Raw genomic sequence first — 24,782 nt, forward strand, 5'->3', positions numbered from 1 at the left:
TTATGTTAAAATATGTATGCATGTACTTATTTATTTTACTTCCAAAGTACGTTGAAAAACAGATAGAGCCCTAGCTTTTAATTTAGCATTTATGAGCAACGGTTGTGGAAAATCATATTCTCGTGCGGGTAAATTACACAATTGTCTACGTAATTTTAGATCCTGGCGTGCACTTAGAGCCCGACTATGACTGCCGCAAGCATTTGATATAAGGCTTTGACGCTGCAAACGATGCATACGTTCGCCAACTTGTAAGCAAGCTAATGGTAGCAAACGTTCAAAGTTGAAGGGAACATCGTCGATTTCTTCAATTGTTTTCTTGACAACTGTTTCCATTGTGACCCCGGCTATTTCTTTAGTACTTTCCTTATTCGTAGAGCCTTTGTTTTCATTATTTTCCTTTACGTTTTCATGTATGTTTATATCATTTTCAGTTTTAAGCGGGACTTTTTGGTTTATTTCTTTTATTTCTTCGGCCAGTTTTTGTTTAGATTCAGCCAACACCTGTTTGGCATAGTTTTCACCAGCCATCGTTAATGAAATTCCCATATCTAAAATTATACGATGAGGTTGCCATTTCTGCTTTGCAGTTGTCGATTGTTCAGTAGATCCAGGTGCGGCATTTTCAGCTTGAAGTTTTGTTTCAGCAATTAGTGAAGCCCAATCAACCCCCAATGCATCACCAACACCTGTTAAAATATATAATTGTATGTGAGTATATATATATATTTATGTACATATGTATATTCCACTCAGCCGTAGACTTTGTTATGCCTCTTTCACATTCTTTACTACTTAATATTCCATTTATCCTTCTTCTAGCCCTCCCTTATTATATTTATCTGCCTCCCACTCCCAAATACAATAAATTCACTCACACTCACTCCCAATCCTTCGCCTAATCTATTCTCCACTCTCTGCCTCTCCCACCACAATTTTCTTATATACACGTCAAGTGGTTGCACGAATCCCCGCGTTTCACAATATGTAATGTTAAAAGAATATAGGTACCTTTGTTACGAGTATCTTCCTCCAATTCTCCATCGGAAATTTCTTCAAAATCAAGCATCTCATCATCTTCAGGTTTCTCATCTACAATTCCATTGCCATCAATGCTTCGTGTTAAATCTTCTTGTTCGGAAATGATTTCAGGCTTTGGATTCGAGTCGTCGTCAGTTTCAGTTCGACATTTTTTCTCTCCCTTATTCAGGATATCATCGTCGCTATCACTTATTTCACTTAGCTCACCACTTACTCTTCCACTACTCACTACAGGATTGCCAAGTGTTGACAAGTTTTTCAATTTTTTAGAAATAAAACCCATAATCGGTGTTTTATTACTGGCATGGTCGTGGAAAATCTCTCCTGCTTCCGGTTTATCATCTATCAAAAACATTTCATGTTGCTGGCGTAATAGATTGCTGGCCTGCCCCAATATGCTTGGATTAGTTGTAGCATTCGCAGCACTTTGTGCTGCTGCTTTAGCCGCAGCAACAGCTGTGCTTGCCGCTGCCACGGCACTTGCTTGAGCTGCGGCTTTTGCAGCTGCGAAGGCAGCATGTTGGTTTTTTATTAGATTTGGATTTGTGTAAGTCATTTTCTTATTTGGAAATCTGGGATTACCACCAAGGTAACTAATACCTGATAATTGAGGTGGCATTCCCGTTAATGATGGTTGGTGTGACCTATAGTTTTGTGAGTGATCTGGTCCCGTAAACCCACCGCCTCTTCGAAAATTTCTACCGCCACGCTCGGTGCGATGGTGATGTATGATTGTGGGAATATTTCCTGTGCTACCACATGGCCGTTGCATTGGTTCTTCATCTTCACGCCAGTCATTTTGCCAACGGCGATCTATACTCTCGGGACGGTTAGTTAGTAAAGGTTTTTCACGCTGTGGCGGCATATCATGATGATCGTGATCAGTCCATGTATCTCTTTGCCCACTCTTTATACCGAAATTTGGCGTATCGCGTATAATTGTCGTTTCTGTTTTACTTATATTTTGACTCGAACCTTTTTGAACATCATCTGTATCCCAGTCTGGTTCTGAAGGTGCTCGTTGTTCCCGTGGTGGTATTTTTGCTGGCCCTGCACTGGGTCCAATTCCAATAACTGGCAAATTTCGTTTGGGGCCACCAACAAACCCTCCACGACCAGTTATAGGGGGTGTATCATTCCATTCATGCTCCCGGTTGTTATCCCAATCACCCTTCCATTCCTCGCGTACGCGTTCTCTATTTCGTATCAAACGTTCTCTTTCATCAGGATAAACTTCGTGTTCCGTTTCTCGATAATCGCGAGGATCTCTGGTATCACGCTGATCTCTATTATCATGTAGATCATGTGTTTCGCGTTCCCTGATATCGTGATTCCAAGGATCTTCTCGTTCCCGCACGTGATGTGCTTCTTCAATATATGTTCGGTTATAAGTTCTACAAAGAATTGTTCATATATTTATTTATTTAAGTTGAGTCTTGGAATTAATACATAGATTCTTACAGACTAGTAGTAGTAGTATATATTTATTTTAACAAATCAGAATACAGCTTATGACTAAAGCTACCATGAAAATCGAACAAACATATAAATAAAATAAATAAATAAAAGTACAAAATCGCGACAATAACAGAATTTGTTGCGTGTCGCATTGCATGTTAAATAAATTGCTTACAAGCTATGAGAATTCGTTTAATATTAAGTTCCTGAATTTAATGCTGTCTGCAAGAAACTTGGCAAGAGAGTCGAAATTATATCCATTTAAAATAGCAATGACCTTTGCCATATCTAAAGTTCTTTCCCCAAAATAGAGCAAACGGATATTGTTATATATAGGACATGAACCAATAAAGTGATAAGCGTCTTCTGCCACCTGCAAGTTACACACTGAGCAAAATGGAGAAGATATGTTTTTGTAAGCTCTTGCGTTTAGGTTCAGCAAACCTCCCCTTGCACGTAGAATTAAACTAACGGCATAAGCGGTGAAATGATCCGTGAAATATGAACTCTCTAATGGCACTAAAATAGGGTACAGATTGTGGGTAGTAGACTTTTGAGCCATTTCTAGAAACATACTCGTATTACTCTCAGCAAGGCGATCTAAAAGCGAAGACGTGAAGACTTGAATATTAGCTATTGAAAATTCCGTAATGATAGGTAAATTAACTCTGTTAGCGGGTTCTTTCGAAACGTTTGCCCAAGAGATCCCAAACTTAGCTGTCTCCACTGCCAGGATGCGAGGTAGTGTGTCATGAGTAATTCTGAGACAACGAGCAATATAAAGCATGTTTAGACGGAGCGTGTGTAAATATAGGGGTTGCAAACCTGTTTCCAGATGCAGCATGTAATTTGGCGTGTTAGAGGGAAGGAAAATCAGCTTTTTATAAAAAATCTAAAGAGTTGCTCGACTTGGTCGAAATGGGCGACTCCCCATACTTGTGCGCCATAAAACATGATGGACCTGGAAGCAGCCTCAAAGATTTTTATTTTCTGGCTCAAACTGATATGGGGGTTGTTAATGTAGCTCAACCACGTTGCGTTAATAGCGTTTTTTGCATCCACCAACTTTGAATCTAAGTGCTTAGTAAAAGATAACTGACAAGTGAGGATAACACCTAAGTATTTGAATTCGTTAACTATTTCAATGCCTCCGCTGTCATAAGACCATTTCCAGGATTCAGGATCCAGGCATCCTTCTCAGTATATCTAAAGCGTTCATTACCTTTCTGCGTAAGTTTGAGCACTGACTGTCAAACCACTCATTTTTCGGCGAGAAACGATAGTTTCCTTTGGCGATTTGTGCTGCCGACTTGACTTTTTCGGTAATTATAGACACTTTCTGATCAATAGGTACCACGGAGTATATATAACCGTTATTGCAGGAACTAGCGATAGCCTCTTTGTATTATTCCGCAATGCGCGGTTTCCATGAGAGTCTGGCAGAAGATAAAGGCCCGACATAGTCGGTAATATACACGCGACCGTGGAATTTCATAACGATCGGCATATGATCTGAGAAGTATTTTGATCTTACAGAAAAACTATCGATTAGGCCCGAAATATCAAAAGAACAGATAGCATAATCGATCACTGTGCGGCCAACCCCGCCGCAAAAAGTAAATTCACCACTCAGATCTCCATCCACCCTACCATTTAAAAAAACGCCACCAAAGTCTTCAGCCAAACTAAGAACTTATTTGCCTTTATTATCTATTACCGAGTCCTTGGAAACACGTGAGACACGAACATGAGACACTTCAGATAATGCTTCCTTTCCTACTACTTGGGATGAGCCTACACGGCAATTGAGGTCACCAACAATGCAAAATGAGCTGGGTTTGACATTTTCTAGAAAATTTAGGAGACATGTAAAATCAGCATTCCACCGCGTGCAGTTCAAGTATTGCGGAATGAAACAGAAGACGGCATCACTTAGATGGACAGACAAATATGTGCAACCATAAGCTGTGACGAATTTCAGCCTGTAGCGCGATTCAATACGACTTTTAAAACGAAACAAGCAACCACCACTAGCACGGCCAACCTTTTGTGCTTTGGTTGCATCTATTCAATGTAACTGATACTCTTTAAAAAGGTGAAAGAACTTTGATCTATCCTCAGCCAAAACATGTGTTTCAAATAAAAAGAAAATATCAAAACTTCGAATGTGATTAAAAGCATCCTTAAATTTAAATTTGCTATTCAAGTTAGCTATATTTAGAGATGGGAAAGGGGTAAATACCCAAATGGTAAATACCCGGTAAATTGGTTATATGTATGTATATGGTAAAAATGGGTAAATATCCAAATATTTACCCAAAAGAAGGTTAAAAATAATAAATAATAAAACAAATACACAAATTCAATCAAAAATGTACCCAATTTGTCCCATATTGGTCAGTAGTTATCCATTACGATCGTTTGAATTAGTTTTAATCTCTAATCAAGCGTTTTTCAAAAATATTTAGCCAATAATGCATGCCGTTGGAAAAGTATAAGTTTACCCAGTAAACATTTTAAGTCAAAAAAGAGTCGTAAAAACATCTAAATTGGAGCGTTTACAGTCTGTATGCACTCATTTGGGAGGCCGAAACCAATGTACTTTCCTACTTGCAATGGTCGTCCTATATGAGCCTATTAACGTATATCATTTGAGCCTAAATAAGAGTCCGAAGTAAGTCTTAAAAGTCTGTTAAACAGCTCATATTATACTCTAATGGAACTCTCCATCGTCATTTTTAACTCTAATAAACTCTGATTATCTCACACATATATGGCCTATTTATTATGCATCGTCAGCGCTTATTGGGGGCATATATAGTTCGACGCACCAGGACAGAGCGTATCAGCTTTGCGGTCACATTAAAAATGTCGAGAAGCGACCATGAGCGGAAAAACGTCGATGCTTATACAAAACAAGTAAGGAAGGCTAAGTTCGGGTGTAACCGAACATTAAATACTCAGCTGTTAAAATTTGACTTAAAAAAATTTTTTTAATGTTGGCGTGTTCCTCGTCCGATTTTGATGATTTTTGTTTAGAACATAAATAGTAATAGGAGTAACGTTCCTGCCAAATTTCATCATAATATCTTCAACGAACGCCAAATTGCAGCTTGCAAAACTTTTAAATTACCTTCTTTTAAAAGTGAACGGTGCCATGCCCATTGTCCAAGTAATCATTGCTTTATCCGTCTTTGGTAATGAATTATCCGTCTTTGGTAATTAATTATCGCACGTTTTTGGTTTTTCGAATTTTTCGACATCGAAAAAGTGGGCGTGGTTATAGTCCGATTTCATTCGTTTTAAATAGCGATCTGAGATCAGTGCCCAGCAACTTAATACCAAATATCATTAAGATAGCGTTAACGGACAGACGGACGGACATGACTAAATGAACTTCTTTTTTCGCCTAGATCATTTTGATATATAGAATCTATATCTATCTCGATTAGATTATGCCGTTACGGGGTACCGTTATGCGAAAAAAATTAATATACTCTGTGAGCTCTGCTCAGCTGAGTATAAAAAGAATAGCAAGGGTAATATGTACAAATGTAATCCATTTTGTATCAAAATGAAAAATTGTTGTAACAAAGTTTCAATATTTGTTCCAAAATCGCTTTGACGAACATAAATATTTGATAAATGACAATTTTTGAATGCTAGGTTAGGAGCTTTTAGGCCGTTAAATTAAAGGCAAAAATTAAATTTTCTTTTACCCTCCTACGTGTTTTGACGCTCTTCTGATTCCTATATTGCCCACTTATTTTGGAGTCGTTTCGGATTCTTCAGTTATGAGCGTCGTACGCATGTTTAGGGGTTTATCCTATAAACATTATTGAAGCGCTTACAGTTCTGGAGTTCGATATGGGTCCGAAATGCGTGAAAAATATCAGCCTCAAAAATGTTATCACCTAAGAGCCTTTTATGACTCCAATTTGATGAAATTATGAACCAACGAAAAATATTTAAATCAGTAAACTAGGCAGCTCCGGAATAAAAACTCAGAAATTTTTTCTGCCCCAATTTATTCCAAATAAATAATTAATTCAACTAATACTTATTTCATTTCTATCTTATCTTCATGGGAGTTTTATCACAGCAATTTTCTCCCCTATGTTTTCCGCTTCGGATATATGTCAAAAATTCTTCCGAAAATGCCCTGAAGTAGTGTCGTTAAAGAACTCAAAATTAGCAGTATATGACGCCAATGAAGCTCATACATATATGATATCGGAAGGAGGCCTATATAAGACTTATGTTAGAGGCAAAATATGAACGTGCTAAAAGTCATAGAGCATTCGCTTCAGGCTCCTAAATGAGCTCATAACGAGTGCAAACGATCCAAAGTTTGAACTCCTTTCAGACTAGTTGTTGACTCCGAGTGTTTGCTGGGTTGTTTGTTTAAAATCAAACCGAAAATTATTTAATTTCATATGACGTATAAATTTAATTGTTGAATTATAATTCCAAGCAGACTCGATTCAAATGATTTGTAAATACCCAAAAAAAGATACAAAAAAGGAATATTCCGGTTATTTTCCTGGTATTTACCCATAAAAATTGTAAATAACCGGTAGAATCCCAACTCTAGCTATATTGTATGACAAAACCGAGAGATCATCAAAAACTTCCCTAGAACACGATACATCGACATCATTTGAGGAAAATACTGAAAAAGTCTGATCTAAACCTAAATAACCACTACTTAAAAATCCTAGTTTTTTGACGTAGAAGATCTCCTGAGCAGGTCCGGGAAATTTGTTGGAAGATCGGAAATAGCGCTCCCATAATACTCCTTCAACACAGAATCAGTCGGCTCGTTACCGTACATTAACTTATCGTCAGCTGAGAATCGGAGCCACTTGTTGTTGACACGCATCGTATTATTATACACAAGTGCCTTCTTAGAGCGATCTAGGGCAAATAAGTCCTTCTTAAGCTGTAGGAGAGCTTTTTTTGCAAGCACTGATGCTCGTCGAGGTCCTTATCAATATAAATAATTGAGCCAGACAGCTTCTTTGCATTCACCAAAACTTCCTTCACCATAGAGTGCGATCCCAGCGCTTCCCAAGGCAGTCGGTTCTATGTACCGGAGCGACTCAGGATTTTTCCCGACCAAGGACTGTCATTTCAGTCTGACCCCATTTAATTTGTTTCGTCCCTCCCACAAATTGTCATCCTCCCAGCAGCTCCTTGCAGCAGGACTGCTCCATATTCTCTTACTCCGGGAAGGCATCGAATCCAATCCGGGTCCGTCTCCTGACCCCGGTCCTGAGAAATGGTTTTGCAGCATCTGCCGGAAAAGAATCTTTTTAGGACGGCCATACTCTGTTCAGTGTGTCTCGTGCAAGGGATGGTTGCATCGGACAGGTTGTTCTGGGCTTGATCCCAAAACCCGACGTCCACGTAACTTTTATAATTCTTTTGTGGCTCCTTGCTGTTCACGCCCAAGGGCGTCCCGTAGTCTACGCCTAAGCGCCCCCACTACCTTCCAGCAGCCCCGCTGCTCAGCAAGCCACAACAAGTACCCGCTGCTGCTCGCGCCACACGGCGCCAACAATTCAAACAGCTGATACCACTCATAACTACTACCTTCGTAGTAGAGTTGGTAGCAATGCTGAGCATCAGCCCCTGCCCCCGTCTTCCCCCCCCCCCTCTTTTCCGGCAGCAATCATGCAGGTCAGGGAAACAGACTCTTAGCCCCTGCCTCCGTTTTCACCGTCTGCCAGCACAGAATATATAGGTTTGCGACATCCGCCCAATGCAGCTCCTGCCTTGGGTGGTGCCACTTTCCTAGATGTTCTGGTCTCCGCGACGGCAACCCCCCGACGGCTTTCTTCGCGCCCTGTTGCCAGGTCGCAAACCCAAATCATCCAGGTACCCCAATGCTTGCCCAAGGACGTCCAGTCACAGGGCCACAACAGCAATTGCGTCCTGGCCTTCCACAACCCAGGCGTAGTCACCCGTCACTTACCCCCAGAGTGGCGCCGTCTCCCCTTATGCACTTCAGAATTCTGCAGTTAAACTGTAATGGACTAACTGGGAAGATTACGGAGATAGTCGATTTCATGAAGCGGCACAACATCCGCATTGCTGCGATTCAAGAGACTAAACTCACAGCAAGATCTGCATTGCAGACCTGCTCTGGGTATAATGTCCACAGGAAAGACCGCGAGAGCGGAAATTAAGGCGGTCTCGCGTTTATCATACACCACTCTGTGCAATATTATATATTTGATCCTGGCATCGACCGCAAGGACAATGTCTTAGAACGTCAAGGCCTATCTGTCCGGTCAGGCGATGCAAACCAAGAAATCATCAACATCTACATCCCACGTGCCACCTGTTGCCCCAGTGGATACCACCCTAATATCAGGGCCATACTCACTGGCAACAATCGCATTATCTTAGGCAATTTCAATGCCCATCATGATCTATGGCATTCAAACTTGCGGGCGGACAGTAGGGGTGAGATGTTGGCGGATCAAATAGAAGAAACGACGTTCTGCACAATACACGGAGACGCCCCCACACGTATGGTAGGAAGCTTTCACAGCTCGCCAGATATCTCAATCGTGAGCGCAGAACTCGTAAACTGCGTCAACTGGCAGCCGATGGTAACATTGGCATCCGACCACCTGCCCATACTTATTTCGCTCGAGCGTACCGCCGACTTCACCGTCACTGAAAAACGCACTTTCATAAACTTCAAAAAAGGAAAGTGGGAAGAATATAAATCCTTTACAGACAACCACTTTGCTGCCCCCCTATCCCGACTGATGCCCACCAAGGGGAGCGTGCCTTCTGTAAGGTCATTAAATCCGCCTCGGCACATTTCATTCCCGCCGGGAGAATTCCCGAAATCCGGCCCCACTTCCCGGCGGAGGCCCCAAACTTAGCGAGAGAACGTGACCTTATAAGACAGCTTGATCCAGGCGACCCCCAAATAAGGGATATAAACCAACGCATCAGATTGCTTGTGGATGAACACAAGCGGGCGAAATGGGAGGAGCACCTAAGAGGTTGTAACCTCTCTACCGGTGTGGGTAAACTTTGGTCCACCGTAAAGTCCCTATCGAATCCGACTAAGCACAAAGACAAAGTTCCCATCGCCTTTGGCGACAAAGTGCTGTCGGACGCGAAAAAATGAGCGAGCGCTTTCTGCCGACAATCCTACGGTCGACAAAGATAGACGGAGAGCGCTTCCCAAGGCAGTCGGTTCTATGTACCGGAGCGACTCGGGATTTTTCCCGACCAAGGACTGTCATTTCAGTGTGACCCCATTTAATTTGTTTCGTCCGTCCCACAAATTGTCATCCTCCCAGCAGCTCCTTGCAGCAGGACTGCTACATATTCTCTTACTCCGGGAAGGTATCGAACCCAATCCGGGTCCGTCTCCTGACCCCGGTCATGAGAAATGGTTTTGCTGCATTTGCCAGAAAAGAATCTTTTTAGGACGGTCATACTCTGTTCAGTGTGTCTCGTGCAAGGGATGGTTGCATCGGACAGGTTGTTCTGGGCTTGATCCCAAAACCCGACGTCCACGTAACTTTTATAAATCTTTTGTGGCTCCTTGCTGCTCACGCCCAAGGGCGTCCCGTAGTCTACGCCTAAGCGTATCCCCACTACCTTCCAGCAGCTTCGCTGCTCAGCAAGCCACAACAAGTACCCGCTGCTGCTCGCGCCCCACGGCGCCAACAACTCAAACAGCTGATACCACTCATGACTACTACCTTCGTAGTAGAGCTGGTAGCAATGCTGAGCATCAGCCCCTGCCCCCGTCTTCTTCTCCCCCCCTCTTTTCTGGCAGCAATCGTGCAGGTCAGGGAAACAGACTCTTAGTCCCTGCCTCCGTTTGCACCGTCTGCCAGCACAGAATATATAGGTTTGCGACATCCGCTCAATGCAGCTCCTGCCTTGGGTGGTGCCACTTTCCTAGATGTTCTGGTCTCCGCGACGGCAACCCCCCGACGGGTTTCATCGCGCCATGTTGCCAGGTCGCAAACCCAAATCATCCGGGTACCCCAATGCTTGCCCAAGGGCGCCCAGTCCCAAGGCCACAACAGCAATTGCGTCCTGGCCTTCCACAACCTAGGCGTAGTCACCCCTCACTTACCCCTAGAGTGGCGGCGTCACGCCTCATGCACTTCAGAATTCTGCAGTTCAACTGTAATGGACTAACTGGGAAGATTACGGAGATAGTCGATTTCATGAAGCGGCACAACATCCGCATTGCTGCGCTTCAAGAGACTAAACTCACAGCAAGATCTGCATTGCAGACCTGCTCTGGTTATAATGTCCACAGGAAAGACCGCGAGAGCGGAAATGGAGGCGGCCTCGCGTTTATTATACACCACTCTGTGCAATATCATATATTTGATCCTGGCATCGACCGCAGTGACAATGTCTTAGAACGTCAAGGCCTATCTGTCCGGTCAGGCGATGCAAATCTAGAAATCATCAACATCTACATCCCTCCTGTCACCTGTTGCCCCAGTGGATACCGCCCTAATATCGAGGCCTTACTCACTGGCAACAATCGCATTATCTTAGGCGATTTCAATGCCCATCACGACCTATGGCATTCAAACTTGCGGGCGGACAGTAGGGGTGAGATGTTGGCGGATCAAATAGACGAAACGACGTTCTGCACAATAAACGGAGACGCCCCCACACGTATGGTAGGAAGCTGCCATAGCTCGCCAGATATCTCAATCGTGAGCGCAGAACTCGTAAACTGCGTCAACTGGCAGCCGATGGTAACATTGGCATCCGACCACCTGCCCATAATTATTTCGTTCGAGCGTACTGCCGACTTCATCGTCACCGAAAAACGCACTTTCATAAACTTCAAAAAAGGAAAGTGGGAAGAATATAAATCTGCAACAGACAGCAGCTTTGCTGCCCTCCCTATCCCGACTGATGCCCGCCAAGGGGAGCGTGCCTTCCGTAAGGTCATTGAATCCGCCTCGGCACATTTCATTCCCGCCGGGAGAATTCCCGAAATCCGGCCCCACTTCCCGGCGGAGGCCGCGAGCTTAGCGAGGGAACGCGACCTTATAAGACAGCTTGATCCAGGCGACCCCCAAATAAGGGATATAAACCAACGCATCAGATTGCTTGTGGACGAACACAAGCGGGCGAAATGGGAAGAGCACCTAAGAGGTTGTAACCTCTCTACCGGTGTAGGTAAACTTTGGTCCACCGTAAAGTCCCTATCGAATCCGACTAAGCACAAAGACAAAGTTTCCATCGCCTTTGGCGATAAGGTGCTGTCGGATGCGAAAAAATGCGCGAGCGCTTTCTGCCGACAATATATAATGCATCCTACGGTCGACAAAGATAGACGGAGAGCCAATAGACACGCACATAAACACAAACTCAGCGCGTCACCAATTACCATCACCGCTAGAGAGGTTGAGGACGCCATTGGTCGCGCTAAACCATCCAAAGCAGTGGGCCCAGACGGCATAGCCATGCCGATGCTTAAAAACCTAGGGAAAGAGGGTTTCAAATACTTAGCGCATGTCTTCAACCTGTCTCTTTCCACCTTTGTCATACCCGAGAAATGGAAAATGGCCAAGGTGGTCCCGCTACTAAAGCCTGGGAAACCAGCTAACGTAGGTGAGTCATATCGTCCGATATCTCTCCTATCGCCAGTGGCAAAGACGCTTGAAGCCATTTTGCTCCCTTATTTCCAAGCACATTTGCAGCTAGCCCCTCATCAGCATGGCTTCAGAAAACTCCATAGCACTACCTCCGCGCTAAATGTCATTAGCACCCAGATAAATTGCGGTTTGAATCAATATCCCCACCATAGAACAGTACTCGTAGCGTTAGACCTATCAAAAGCTTTTGATACGGTCAACCATGGCTCGTTACTGCAAGACCTGGAAGGGTCCACCCTTCCCCCATGTCTTAAAAGGTGGACCGCAAATTATCTGGGTGGTCGGCAGGCATCGGTGCAATTCAGAAACGAAACATCAAAACAAAGGAGAATTAAACAAGGGGTGCCACAGGGTGGTGTCCTATTCCCGCTTTTGTTTAATTTCTACATATCTAAGCTACCTTCACCACCGGAAGGAGTCACAATCGTTTCCTATGCCGATGACTGCACAATAATGGCCACAGGCCCAGGCCCAAAGATCGATGAGCTATGCAATAAAATAAACGGCTATCTCCCTGATCTCTCCAGTTTTTTCGCCTCGCGAAACCTGGCATTGTCACCGACTAAATCTTCCGCGACCTTATTTACAACATGGACGCCCCAAATGTCGACCATATTGAACATCCACGTCGATGGCACTACGCTACCGACTGTCCCACACCCCAAAATCTTGGGTGTGACGTTTGATCAGGATCTACATTTTGGTGCGCACGCAACCGCAATTGTTCCAAGAATTCAGAGCCGTAATAAAATCCTCAAATCCCTTGCTGGCAGTACCTGGGGAAAAGATAAAGAAACGCTCTTGACCACATACAAAGCAATTAGCCAGCCGATTACGTGCTACGCGTCACCCATATGGTCGCCAAGCCTAAAAACCACCCACTGGAAGAAACTACAGGCCTGCCAAAATACTGCTCTCAGAATCGCCACGGGCTGTCTTCTTATGTCCCCAGAACACCATCTGCATAATGAGGCGAGAATAGTCCCCATCAGGGAGAGAAATGAGATGCTGACTAAACAGTTTCTGTTGAATACCCAGAAACCTGGGCATCCCAACATACATCTGATTGACGAACCAGCACCGCCTAGGGGCCTAAGGAGTCATCTCCGTAAGCATTTTGAGGAAATACGGCACCTGAGAACCCAGCCGTATGAAGCGGAAAAACACAAGCAGGTCCTTGGTGAACTCCATAGACAGGCGTCGGACCTTTATGTCGGGAATTGCCCGGTGAATCCAGTACTTGAAGAAAAATATCCAGAACTCGCAGAAGAGGAACGCATACTCCCCAGGGAAACGCGTGTCACTCTTGCTCAACTTCGTTCTGGATACTGTAACAGGTTAAACTCTTACCTATCCAGAATCAACCCCGACATACAAAATGTATGCCCTGCTTGCAATGTGTCCCCACATGACACCAACCATCTCTTTAATTGTAATGTGGAACCAACGCCTCTAACACCCCTTTCCTTATGGTCCACCCCTGTTGAAACGGCAAGTTTCCTTGGACTCCCGTTAGAGGATATTGATGACAATTTGTGATCGGTCGCGCCTATTGGGTGGGGCGAGCATTGCTAAAACAACAACAACAACAACATAGACGGAGAGCCAATAGACACGCACATAAACACAAATTCAGCGCGTCACCAATCACCATCACCGCTAAAGAGGTTGAGGACGCCATTGGTCGTGCTAAACCATCCAAAGCAGTGGGCCCAGACGGCATAGCCATGCCGATGCTTAAAAGCCTAGGGAAAGAGGGTTTCAAATATTTGGCGCATGTCTTCAACCTGTTTCTTTCCACCTTTGTCATACCCGAAAAATGGAAAATGGCCAAGGTGGTCCCGCTACTAAAGCCTGGGAAACCAGCTAACATAGGAGAGTCGTATCGTCCGATATCTCTCCTATCGCCAGTAGCAAAGACGCTTGAAGCCATTTTGCTCCCCTATTTCCAAGCAAATTTGCAGCTACCCTGTCATCAGCATGGCTTCAGAAAACTCAATAGCACTACCACCGCGCTAAATGCCATTAGCACCCAGATAAATTGCGGTTTAAATCAAAACCCCTACCATAGAACAGTACTCGTAGCGCTAGACCTATCAAAAGCTTTTGATACGGTCAACCATGGCTCGTTACTGCCAGACCTGGAAGGGTCTACCCTCCCCCCATGTCTTAAAAGGTAGACCGCAAATTATCTTGGTGGTCGGCAGGCATCGGTGCAATTTAGAAACGAAACATCAAAACCAAGAAGAATTAAAAAAGGGGTGCCACAAAGTGGTGTCCTGTCCCCACTTTTGTTTAATTTCTACATGTCTAAGCTATCTTCACCACCGGAAGGAGTCACAATCGTTTCCTACGCCGATGATTGCACAATAATGGCCACAGGCCCAGGCCCACAGATCGATGAGCTATGCAATAGAATAAACGGCTACCTCCCTGATCTCTCCAATTTTTTTGCCTCGCGAAAACTGGCATTATCACCGACTAAATCTTCCGCGACCTTATTTACAACATGGACGTCCCAAATGTCGACCATTTTGAACATCCACGTCGATGGCACTACGCTACCGAATGTCCTACAACACCCCAAAATCTTGGGTGTGACGTTTGATCAGGATCTACATTTTGGTGAGCACGCAGCCGCAATTGTTCCGAGAATTCAGAGCCGTAACAAAATCCTCAAATCCCTCGCTGGCAGTACCTGGGGAAAAGATAAAGAAACGCTCATGACTACATACAAAGCAATTAGCCAACCGATTACGTGCTACGCGTCACCCATATGGTCGCCAAGCCTAAAAATCATCCACTGGAAGAAACTACAGGCCTGCCAAAATACTGCTCTCAGAATCGCCACGGGCTGTCTTCTTATGTCCCCAGAACACCACCTGCATAATGAGGCGAGAATACTCCCCATCAGGGAGAGAAATGAGATGCTGACCAAACAGTTCCTGTTGAATACCCAGAAACCTGGGTATCCCAACAGACATCTGATTGATGACCCAGCACCGCCTAGGGGCTTAAGGAGTCATCTCCGTAAGCTTTTTGAGGAAATACGGCACCTGAGAACCCAGCCGTATAAAGTGAAAAAACACAAGCAGGTCCTTGGTGAACTCCATAAACAGGCGTCGGAACTTTATGCTGGGAATTGCACGGTGAATCCAGTACTTAAAGAAAATTATCCAAAACTCGCGGAAGAGGAACGCATACTCCCCAGTGAAACGCGTGTCACTCTTGCTCAACTTCGTTCTGGATACTGTAACAGGTTAAACTCTTACCTATCCAGAATCAACCCCGACATACAAAATGTATGCCCCGCTTGCAATGTGTCCCCACATGACACCAACCATCTCTTCAATTGTAATGTGGAACCAACGCCTCTAACACCCCTTTCCTTATGGTCCACCCCTGTTGAAACGGCAAGTTTCCTTGGACTCCCGTTAGAGGATATTGATGACAATTTGTGATCGGTCGCGGCTATTAGGTGGGGCGAGCATTGCTACAACAACAACAACAACATCCCAGCTCAGCACCGACACCCACACCGCTTTTTTGTTTAAATATGGTACGAGTGTCACGAACCACAATATTCGGGAGGTTCATATTGTTAATTAAGGCGAGGTGCACACGAGGCTACGCGTCATAGACGCTGCAGGCGAAATTTGTACGCTTTGATGCCGAACACATGTATTTGAATGGAGAGCTGAATACGAGGCGTCAGCTGCATGAAAGCGACAAAGCAAGAAATTTTCGTGTAGCTAAGCGTACAGCAATGTTGGTCGCTGAGCGTACGCACGCTTGAAAAAAGGAAGAACAAAATGTTTGAAAAATGATCGCACTCTATCGTGAAGGAAGTTTTGGGGAATGCAAAGAAGCTGTCTGGCTCAACTATTTATATTGATAAGGACCTCGACGAGCATCAGCGCTTGCAAAAAAAGTTCTTCTACAGCTTAAGAAGGACTTATTTGCCCTAGATCGCTCTAAGAAGGCACTTGTGTATAATAATACGATGCGTGTCAACAACAAGTGGCTCCGATTGCATCGGACAGGTTGTTCTGGGCTTGACCCCAAAACCCGACGTCCACGTAACTTTTATAAATCTTTTGTGGCTCCTTGCTGTTCACGCCCAAGGGCGTCCCGTAGTCTACGCCTAAGCGCCCCCACTACCTGCCAGCAGCCCCGCTGCTCAGCAAGCCACAACAAGTACCCGCTGCTGCTCGCGCCCCACGGCAACTCAAACAGCTGCTACGACTCATAACTACTATCTTCGTAGTAGAGTCGGTAGCAATGCTGAGCATCAGCCCCTGCCCGCGTCTTCTCCCACCTCTTTTCCGGCAGCAATCGTGTAGGTCAGGGAAACAGACTCTTAGTCCCTACCTCCGTTTGCACCGTTTGCCAGCACAGAATATATATGTTTGCGACATCCGCCCAATGCACCTCCTGCCTTGGGTGGTGCCACTTTCCTAGATGTTCTGGTCTCCGCGACGGCAACCCCCCGACGGGTTTCCTCGCGCCATGTTGCCAGGTTGTTGTTGTTGTTGTTGTAGCGATAAGGTTGCTCCCCGAAGGCTTTGGGGAGTATTATCGATGTGATGGTCCTTTGCCGGATACAGATCCGGTACACTCCGGTACCACAGCACCATTAAGGTGCTAGCCCACGATCTCGGGAACGATTTATGTGGCCACATCAAACCTTCAGGCCATCCCCTCCCTCCCCACCCCCAAGTTCCATGAGGAGCTTGGGGTCGCCAGAGCCTGGTCTCGCCGCGGATAGGTGAGGTTGACAATTGGGTTTGGAGAAGCTATATATTGCGCTGGCAACCTGAAGGGTTGCGCTACACACCCCTTGAATCTGGTATTTTAGTCGCCTCTTACGACAGGCATACCTACCGCGGGTATATTCTGACTCCCTTACCCGCTGGGGGATGTTGCCAGGTCGCAAACACAAATCATCCGGGTACCCCAATGCTTGCCCAAGGACGCCCAGTCCCAGGGCCTCAACAGCAATTGCGTCGTAGCCTTCCTCAGGCGTAGTCACCCGTCACTTACCCCCAGAGTGGCGACGTCTCCCCCTATGCACTTCAGAATTCTGCAGTTAAACTGTAATGGACTAACTGGGAAGATTACGTAGATAGTCGATTTCATGAAGCGGCATAACGTCCGCATTGCTGCGATTCAAGAGACTAAACTCACAGCGAGATCTGCATTGCAGACCTGCTCTGGGTATAATGTCCACAGAAAAGATCGCTAGAGCGGAAATGGAGGCGGCCTCGCGTTTATCATACACCACTCTGTGCAGTATTATATATTTGATCCTGGCATCGACCGCAGGGACAATGCCTGTCCGGTCAGGCGATGCAAACCTAGAAATCATCAACATCTACATCCCTCCTGCCACCTCTTGACCCAGTGGATACCGCCCTAATATCAGCGCCTTACTCACTGGCAACAATCGCATTATCTTAGGCGATTTCAATGCCCATCCCGATCTATGGCATTCAAATTTGCGGGCGGACAGTAGGGGTGAGATGTTGGCGGATCAAATAGAAGAAACGACGTTCTGCACAATAAACGGAGACGCCCTCACACGTATGGTAGGAAGCTGTCACAGTTCGCCAGATATCTCAATCGTGAGCACAGAACTCGTAAACTGCGTCAACTGGCAGCCGATGGTAACATTGGCATCCGCCCACCTGCCTATACTTATTTCGCTCGAGCGTACCGCCGACTTCATCTTCACAGAAAAACGCACTTTCTTTTACAGACAACCTCTTTGCTGCCCTCCCTATCCCGACTGATGCCCGCCAAAGGGGCGTGCCTTCCGCAAGGTCATTGAATCCGCCTCGGCACGTTTCATTCCCGCCGGGAGAATTCACGAAATTCTGCCCCACTTCCCGGCGGAGGCCGCAAACTAGCGAGAGAACGTGACCTTATAAGACAGCTTGATCCAGGCGATCCCCAAATAAGGGATATAAACCAACGCATCAGATTGCTTGTGGATGAACACAAGCGGGCGAAATGGGAGGAGCACCTAAGAGGTTGTAACCTCTCTACCGGTGTGGGTAAACTTTCCACCGTAAAGTCCCTATCGAATCCGTCTAAGCTCAAAGACAAAGTTTCCATCGCCTTTGGCGATAAAGTGCTGTCGGATGCGAAAAAATGCGCGAGCGCTTTTTGCCGATAATATATAATGCATTCTACGGTCGACAAAGATAGACGGAGGGCCAACAGACACGCACATATACACAAATTCAGCGCGTCACCAATCACCATCACCGCTAAAGAGGTTGAGGACGCCATTGGTCGTGCTGAACCATCCAAAGCAGTGGGCCCAGACGGCATAGCCATGCCGATGCTTAAACGCCTAGGGAAAGAGGGTTTCAAATATTTGGCGCATGTCTTCAACCTGTCTCTTTCCACCTTTGTCATACCCGAAAAATGGAAAATGGCCAAGGTGGTCCCGCTACTAAAGCCTGGGAAACCAGCTAACATAGGAGAGTCGTATCGTCCGATATCTCTCCTATCGCCAGTAGCAAAGACGCTTGAAGCCATTTTGCTCCCCTATTTCCAAGCAAATTTGCAGCTACCCTGTCATCAGCATGGCTTCAGAAAACTCAATAGCACTACCACCGCGCTAAATGCCAATAGCACCCAGATAAATTGCGGTTTAAATCAAAACCCCCACCATAGAACAGTACTCGTAGCGCTAGACCTATCAAAAGCTTTTGATAGGTCAACCATGGCTCGTTACTGCAAGACCTGGAAGGGTCTACCCTCCCCCCATGTCTTAAAAGGTGGACCGCAAATTATCTGGGTGGTCGGCAAGCATCGGTGCGATTTAGAAACGAAACATCAAAACCAAGAAGAATTAAAAAAGGGGTGCCACAAAGTGGTGTCCTGTCCCCACTTTTGTTTAATTTCTACATATCTAAGCTATCTTCACCACCGGAAGGAGTCACAATCGTTTCCTACGACGATGATTGCACAATAATGGCCACAGGCCCAGGCCCACAGATCGATGAGCTATGCAATAGAATAAACGGCTACCTCCCTGATCTCTCCAGTTTTTTCGCCTCGCGAAACCTGGCATTATCACCGACTAAATCTTCCGCGACCTTATTTACAACATGGACGTCCCAAATGTCGACCGTTTTGAACATCCACGTCGATGGCACTACGCTACCGATTGTCCTACACCCCAAAATCTTGGGTGTGACGTTTGATCAGGATCTACATTTTGGTGAGCACGCAGCCGCAATTGTTCCGAGAATTTAGAGCCGTAACAAAATCCTCAAATCCCTCGCTGGCAGTACTTGGGGAAAAGATAAAGAAACGCTCATGACTACATACAAAACAATTAGCCAGCCGATTAAGTGCTACGCGTCACCCATATAGTCGCCAAGCCTAAAAATTACCCACTGGAAGAAGCGACAGGCCTGCCAAAATACTGCTCTCAGAATCGCCACGGGCTATCTTCTTATTTTCCAAGAACACCATCTGCATAATGAAGCGAGAATACTCCCCATCAGGGAGAATACACAGAATCCTGAGCATCCCAACAGACATCTGATTGATGAGCCAGCACCGCCTAGGGGTTTAAGGAGTCATCTCCGTAAGCATTTTGAGGAAATACGGCACCTGATAACCCAGCCGTATGAAGCGAAAAAACACAAGCAGGTCCTTGGTGAACGCCACAAACAGGCGTCGGGACTTTATGCCGGGAATTGCCCGGTGAATCCAGTACTCAAAGAAAAGTATCCAAAACTCGCGGAAAAGAAACGCATACTCCCCAAGGAAACGCGTGTCACTCTTGCTCAACTTCGTTCTGGATACTGTACCAGGTTAAACTCTTACCTATCCAGAATCAACCCCGACATACAAAATGTATGCCCCGCTTGCAATGTGTCCCCACATGACACCAACCATCTCTTTAGTTGTAATGTGGAACCAACGCCTCTAACACCCCTTTCCTTATGGTCCACCCCTGTTGAAACAGCAAGTTTCCTTGGACACCCGTTAGAGGATATTGATGACAATTTGTGATCGGTCGCGGCTGTTAGGTGGGGCGAAGCACTGCTACAACAACAACAACAACAGGAGCATTTACACCATAAATAGTTTTGGAAAACCCAATTTTTAAGGATTCAAACTGTCGCAGGTTTCTGCATGGTGCATTAAACTGAATTTTATCAAGAAGTGATGGGCAATCGCTGAATTTATGCCAATGACAAATGAACAAGATATAATGGATCGTCTATTTGCAAGCGTGTTTAATTCAATTAAAAGGCATCGAGATTCATACGAAGGAATTGGTTCAGAAAAGTTTAAAGATTGAAGAGCAAATCGTAAAAAAACTTTCTGAACACGTTCAAACCGATTAGAGGGGCCAATTTGGTAGGGTCTCCATATGACAGCCGCATACTCCAACCTGGATCTGACAAAGGCACAATATAGTGACTTCATAGTGTAGGGGCTAGTGAATGCGGAACAGTTACGACGTATAAACGCAAGTATTGTGTAAGATGGAGTTAGGACATAGTTTACATGCGTAGAGAAATTAAATTTAGTGTCAAAATACACTCCTTGATTTTTTCAACAGATTGCAATGTATAGACCCCGATACTATAGCAAGTGCGAAGGGTATTAACTGATTTGGAAAATTCTCATGAAAGCATTTTTTAATGTTTAACGATAAACGATTTAAACTACATAAGTTTTCGACACTGCAGACGTTCAGAGTCCACGGAACTTTTTATAACAGCAAATATTCCGCAAGTGCTACCTTGTGGGACTCCTGAGCATGCAACGAAGGGACGGGATGTGGTATTATCAACGTCTACGACACAACGCCTGTTGGATAAGCAAGACTTAATCCACATCAAAAAAGTAGAGTGAAAACCCATAGCAGCCAGCTTCAATTTTGTTGTTGTTGTTGTTGTAGCGATAAGGTTGCTCCCCGAAGGCTTTGGGGAGTGTTATCGATGTGATGGTCCTTTGCCGGATACAGATCCGGTACGCTCCGGTACCACAGCACCATTAAGGTGCTAGCCCGACCATCTCGGGAACGATTTATGTGGCCACATTAAACCTTCAGGTCATTCCCCCCTCTCCACCCCCAAGTTCCATGAGGAGCTTGGGGTCGCCATAGCCTCGTCTGTTAGTGAAACAGGATTCGCCGCGGATAGGTGAGGTTGACAATTGGGTTTGGAGAAGCTATATATTGCGCTGGCAACCTGAAGGGTTGCGCTACACAGCCCCTTGAATCAGGTATTTTAGTCGCCTCTTACGACAGGCATACCTACCGCGGGTATATTCTGATCCCCTAATCCGCTGGGGTGCCAGCTTCAATAAAATTATTCTGTGAGAAACTTTGTCGAATGCCTTCGAGAAGTCAGTATAAATTGCATCAACTAGAAATCTATTCTGAAAAGCAGAAATGCAGTATTCACTAAACACTGTTAGGTTGCTTACAGTTGAGCGATTTGGTACGAAAGCGTGTTGGTTGATAGTGATTTAACTTTTAACCGCAAAATACAATTTTTCATTGACAGTAATTTCAAAAAGTTTGGACACCGAAGATAGCTTCGAAATCGGTCTATAACTGCGAACATCATTTTTATTGCCGCCCTTAAATATAGATGACCCCGTTGTCAATTTACAGTCATCCAAAAAAAGACCAGTGGCCAGAGAATTGTTGAAAATGATTGAGATTGTGAGTTTTTAGCAAAATGAACGAGGCCATCAGAGTCAGTCTTAGTTGACGACTTAAACTTCCTTATGCCGTTTATAACATCCGAAACGGATACACGCAGAGGCCCGAAGTTAATAGAAGAATCCTTCGTGGAAGGAAAACTTGAATCAGAGGGAAAATCGGATTTAAATTTGGAGCCAAAAAAAAATCAGCAAATAAATTAGTGGAATCTACAGAACTATTAGAAAATGTGCTATGTGTAGAATACATTATTTGGAACTGTCGAAGAAGCCTTTTTAGATTTTATAAAGGCCCAGAAAGCCTTCGAGCTCGAAACTATATTTTTCTCTAAGCTCAAAATGTAGTCTCTATACAGAAACTTATTCAAAAAGTTTAAATGGTATTGAAATGTAGAATGGTACTCTGGATTCCCAGTTTTTTGTACAGCTTCCGAAATTTGTTTTTGTTTAGATTCCTCAAATCCATTAACCGCTAGGAATGCCAGGGTGTCTTGAATGGTTTTTTTTAATAGGAACATGCTGCAAATACAACTCATAACCCTTATTTTTAAAAGATCACAAGCGCTATAATTAAATTTTATACCAGCCTCAGGAGTTACGTCGACAAATTCATAAAATTCCATCTCCAGAGAAAGAGGGACGTGATGTTTATCAGTTTGCGAGATTGGCGTAGTGCATTCCGACAAAGTGTGATGAACATCATTAGAAATGAATACTAAATCTAGAATTATATTTAAACATACATAGTATTGACTAATTTGAACTAATTCAGTGCTTAAAATATTATCGATACGGTGAATTTCGGCTGTAGGGTAAAAAAACGCCTATCCTCGCTTAGATAATGCTTAGGAGACCCATCTAGCGGCTGTGGTTAAACAACTAGCTACAGGAACAGGGTGTACCGAAAAGTGGAGACGCAACGCTCTGATGGCCATAGGGTATAACATATAGCTGAATCAGTTACGATGAATTGTGGACACACATAGAATACATAGAATTAGTGTAGAGGGCGAAACAAAGACACATATTTCAGTTACATCTGAGTATAATGCGTATTGAAATTTAGTAGGACAAAATTTATGCGCAGCAATTTCAGAGGTGTATTTATAGTTTGTCGCGTAGCAGTCAATATAAAGTTTAAGCGTAAACGGATATACGCGTGTTAAAAAACACGGCTATTATCAGGAGGCCTCCTGGTTCGCACGAAAGGAACGAAAATCTTGTACTGTGACATTATCTGGCCAGAGTTCTGAAACTCGATAACCAAATATATTTAAATACCCAAAACTTATATATTAAAAAAGTTATAACCAAATACTAAAAAAGAATTAGCAAGAATGCGGAAAAATGCAACGAGAAAACATAAAACTTAAAGAGAAGAGGTAATTTTATATTGAGAAACTGTTGTATAAGAGAAAGTATAATTTATATTGAGAATACGTAAGTTAGTAATGAGACGTTTTCTTTCAGATCTATAAGGAAAATCAGTTCACTCTTCTCATTATAAATTTTTGTTTTCTGAATCCAATTTACAAATGCTAATTATAAATTTACTTTTCTCGTTTTTGAACTTATACACAAATATTTTACAATACCTGTCGCGATCTTCCTCAGCATAAATATCGCGTGGATCCCTTAAACGTGCAGTATAGTGTTCACCAACTGGAGATAATTCACGACGCCGTGGTGATATAAATTCACGTTCCCGCCGCATATCGTCCCGGCTAAGCAAACTTCGTCTTTCGGCTTCAATGTATTCTCGATCCCTATCGTAAACATCTAGATCACGTTTTACTAAATGTCGAGTCCTCTCTAGAGCCTCCAAGGAATGCTCTCGGCTGTTGTAACCCCGTGAAGCTGCTATAGCTAATTCACGTTCTGCAGGACGTGGCAATAATCGCTCTCCACGATCACCGCTAATACCAACATATTTTTTTTCATCATCTTCCCGACGTAGTTTTTCTCTAGCTAAACGCTCCCTTTCACGTTGGCGCTCTTGACATCGTGCTAATGCCTCTGCCCGTTCCTTATCCCGTGCTGCCTCGCGTTCTGCACGTTCACGTTCCCGGTCTCGCCTGTCTCGCTCCCTTATTTGTTCCTCTTGTCGCATCTTATGCTCATGGCGCTGTCTTTCGATTGTGGGAGAAGGGGTGCGTTCTCGTGTTCGAGTCTGTATAATAATCTTTTCACGTGACATCATTGTATGATGCACACGTGGAGGGCTTTTTTGTCTCTTCACATCTTGGTGTATACGGATTTTCGTTATTTTAGCTGGTGAACGGGAATCGGTACGATGGTGGTCGCGCTCGCGCTCTCTAGCAGCAGCCACACGGTGTTTTTCGCGTTCCCGACGTTCTTTACTTGCTGCACGTTGATGCTTTCGTTCTGCAAGTTTTTTTAATTTTGCTTGTGTTGTGGGCGACAGTGCCCTATGCCCAATGTGTCCACTTAGTGCTGCAGCAGCAGCCGCCGCTCTTTTCTTCAATTTAGCTTCTTTTAATTTACGTTTAAGATGAACCCGCTTGGCCTCCAACTTTTTTTGACAGTGGTCCCGCTTTTCACGTTTCCTTCGTTCCTCTATAGATGAACTGCTGGAGCGACGAGATGTAGCTGTTTGGCGAACCTTTTTTCGACGATGGCGTTCGCTATCTGAACTTGAATATGAGCTCCCCGATGAATCCGACTCAGAACTGCTGGAACTATCTGAGCTAGACTGTTGCCTGGATTTTTTATACCGACGCAGAGCTTCTTTTGAACGTTTATCCATTTTTCCGTAAGTTTTTTTTTTTTCAGCAAGGATTTTATTTCTAGTTAAATATGTTTAAGTAGTAGAGATTAAACAATACCGATAAATACACTAGTGATGGAACGATATTTCGCAATTGGTGATTGCATCGCTGCTATTGA

General features: G+C 44.5%; 2 protein-coding genes across 2 annotated transcripts in view; both read right to left on the reverse strand.

Annotated features, from left to right (window-relative positions):
- Flacc (Fl(2)d-associated complex component) lies at positions 1–24,768 on the reverse strand. The gene is made up of 3 exons (XM_067763535.1): positions 23,471–24,768; positions 1,012–2,435; positions 1–689 (listed from the first exon to the last, which is right to left on the reverse strand). Exons 1-3 carry the CDS (start codon positions 24,640–24,642, stop codon positions 31–33), a joined length of 3,255 nt encoding a protein of 1,084 aa, XP_067619636.1. The 5' UTR covers positions 24,643–24,768; the 3' UTR covers positions 1–30.
- The window catches only part of LOC137238487 (putative leucine-rich repeat-containing protein DDB_G0290503), a 187,784-nt gene that overhangs the window by 93,372 nt on the left and 69,630 nt on the right, over positions 1–24,782 (reverse strand). The window lies entirely within an intron of this gene.

Source organism: Eurosta solidaginis, chromosome 1 (genome assembly GCF_040869045.1).
Source record: "Eurosta solidaginis isolate ZX-2024a chromosome 1, ASM4086904v1, whole genome shotgun sequence".
NCBI classification, from domain to species: domain Eukaryota; kingdom Metazoa; phylum Arthropoda; class Insecta; order Diptera; family Tephritidae; genus Eurosta; species Eurosta solidaginis.

What these genes read in the sequence shown, in the direction of transcription:
- Flacc (XM_067763535.1), bottom strand. Translation starts at nt 24,642, where the DNA reads ATGGATAAACGTTCAAAAGAAGCTCTGCGTCGGTATAAAAAATCCAGG. An exon ending in GCTGAGGAAGATCGCGACAG is followed by an intron (nt 2,436 to 23,470) that starts GTATTGTAAAAT and finishes AATTCTTTGTAG; the next exon opens with AACTTATAACCGAACATATA. An exon ending in GGAAGATACTCGTAACAAAG is followed by an intron (nt 690 to 1,011) that starts GTACCTATATTC and finishes ATATTTTAACAG; the next exon opens with GTGTTGGTGATGCATTGGGG.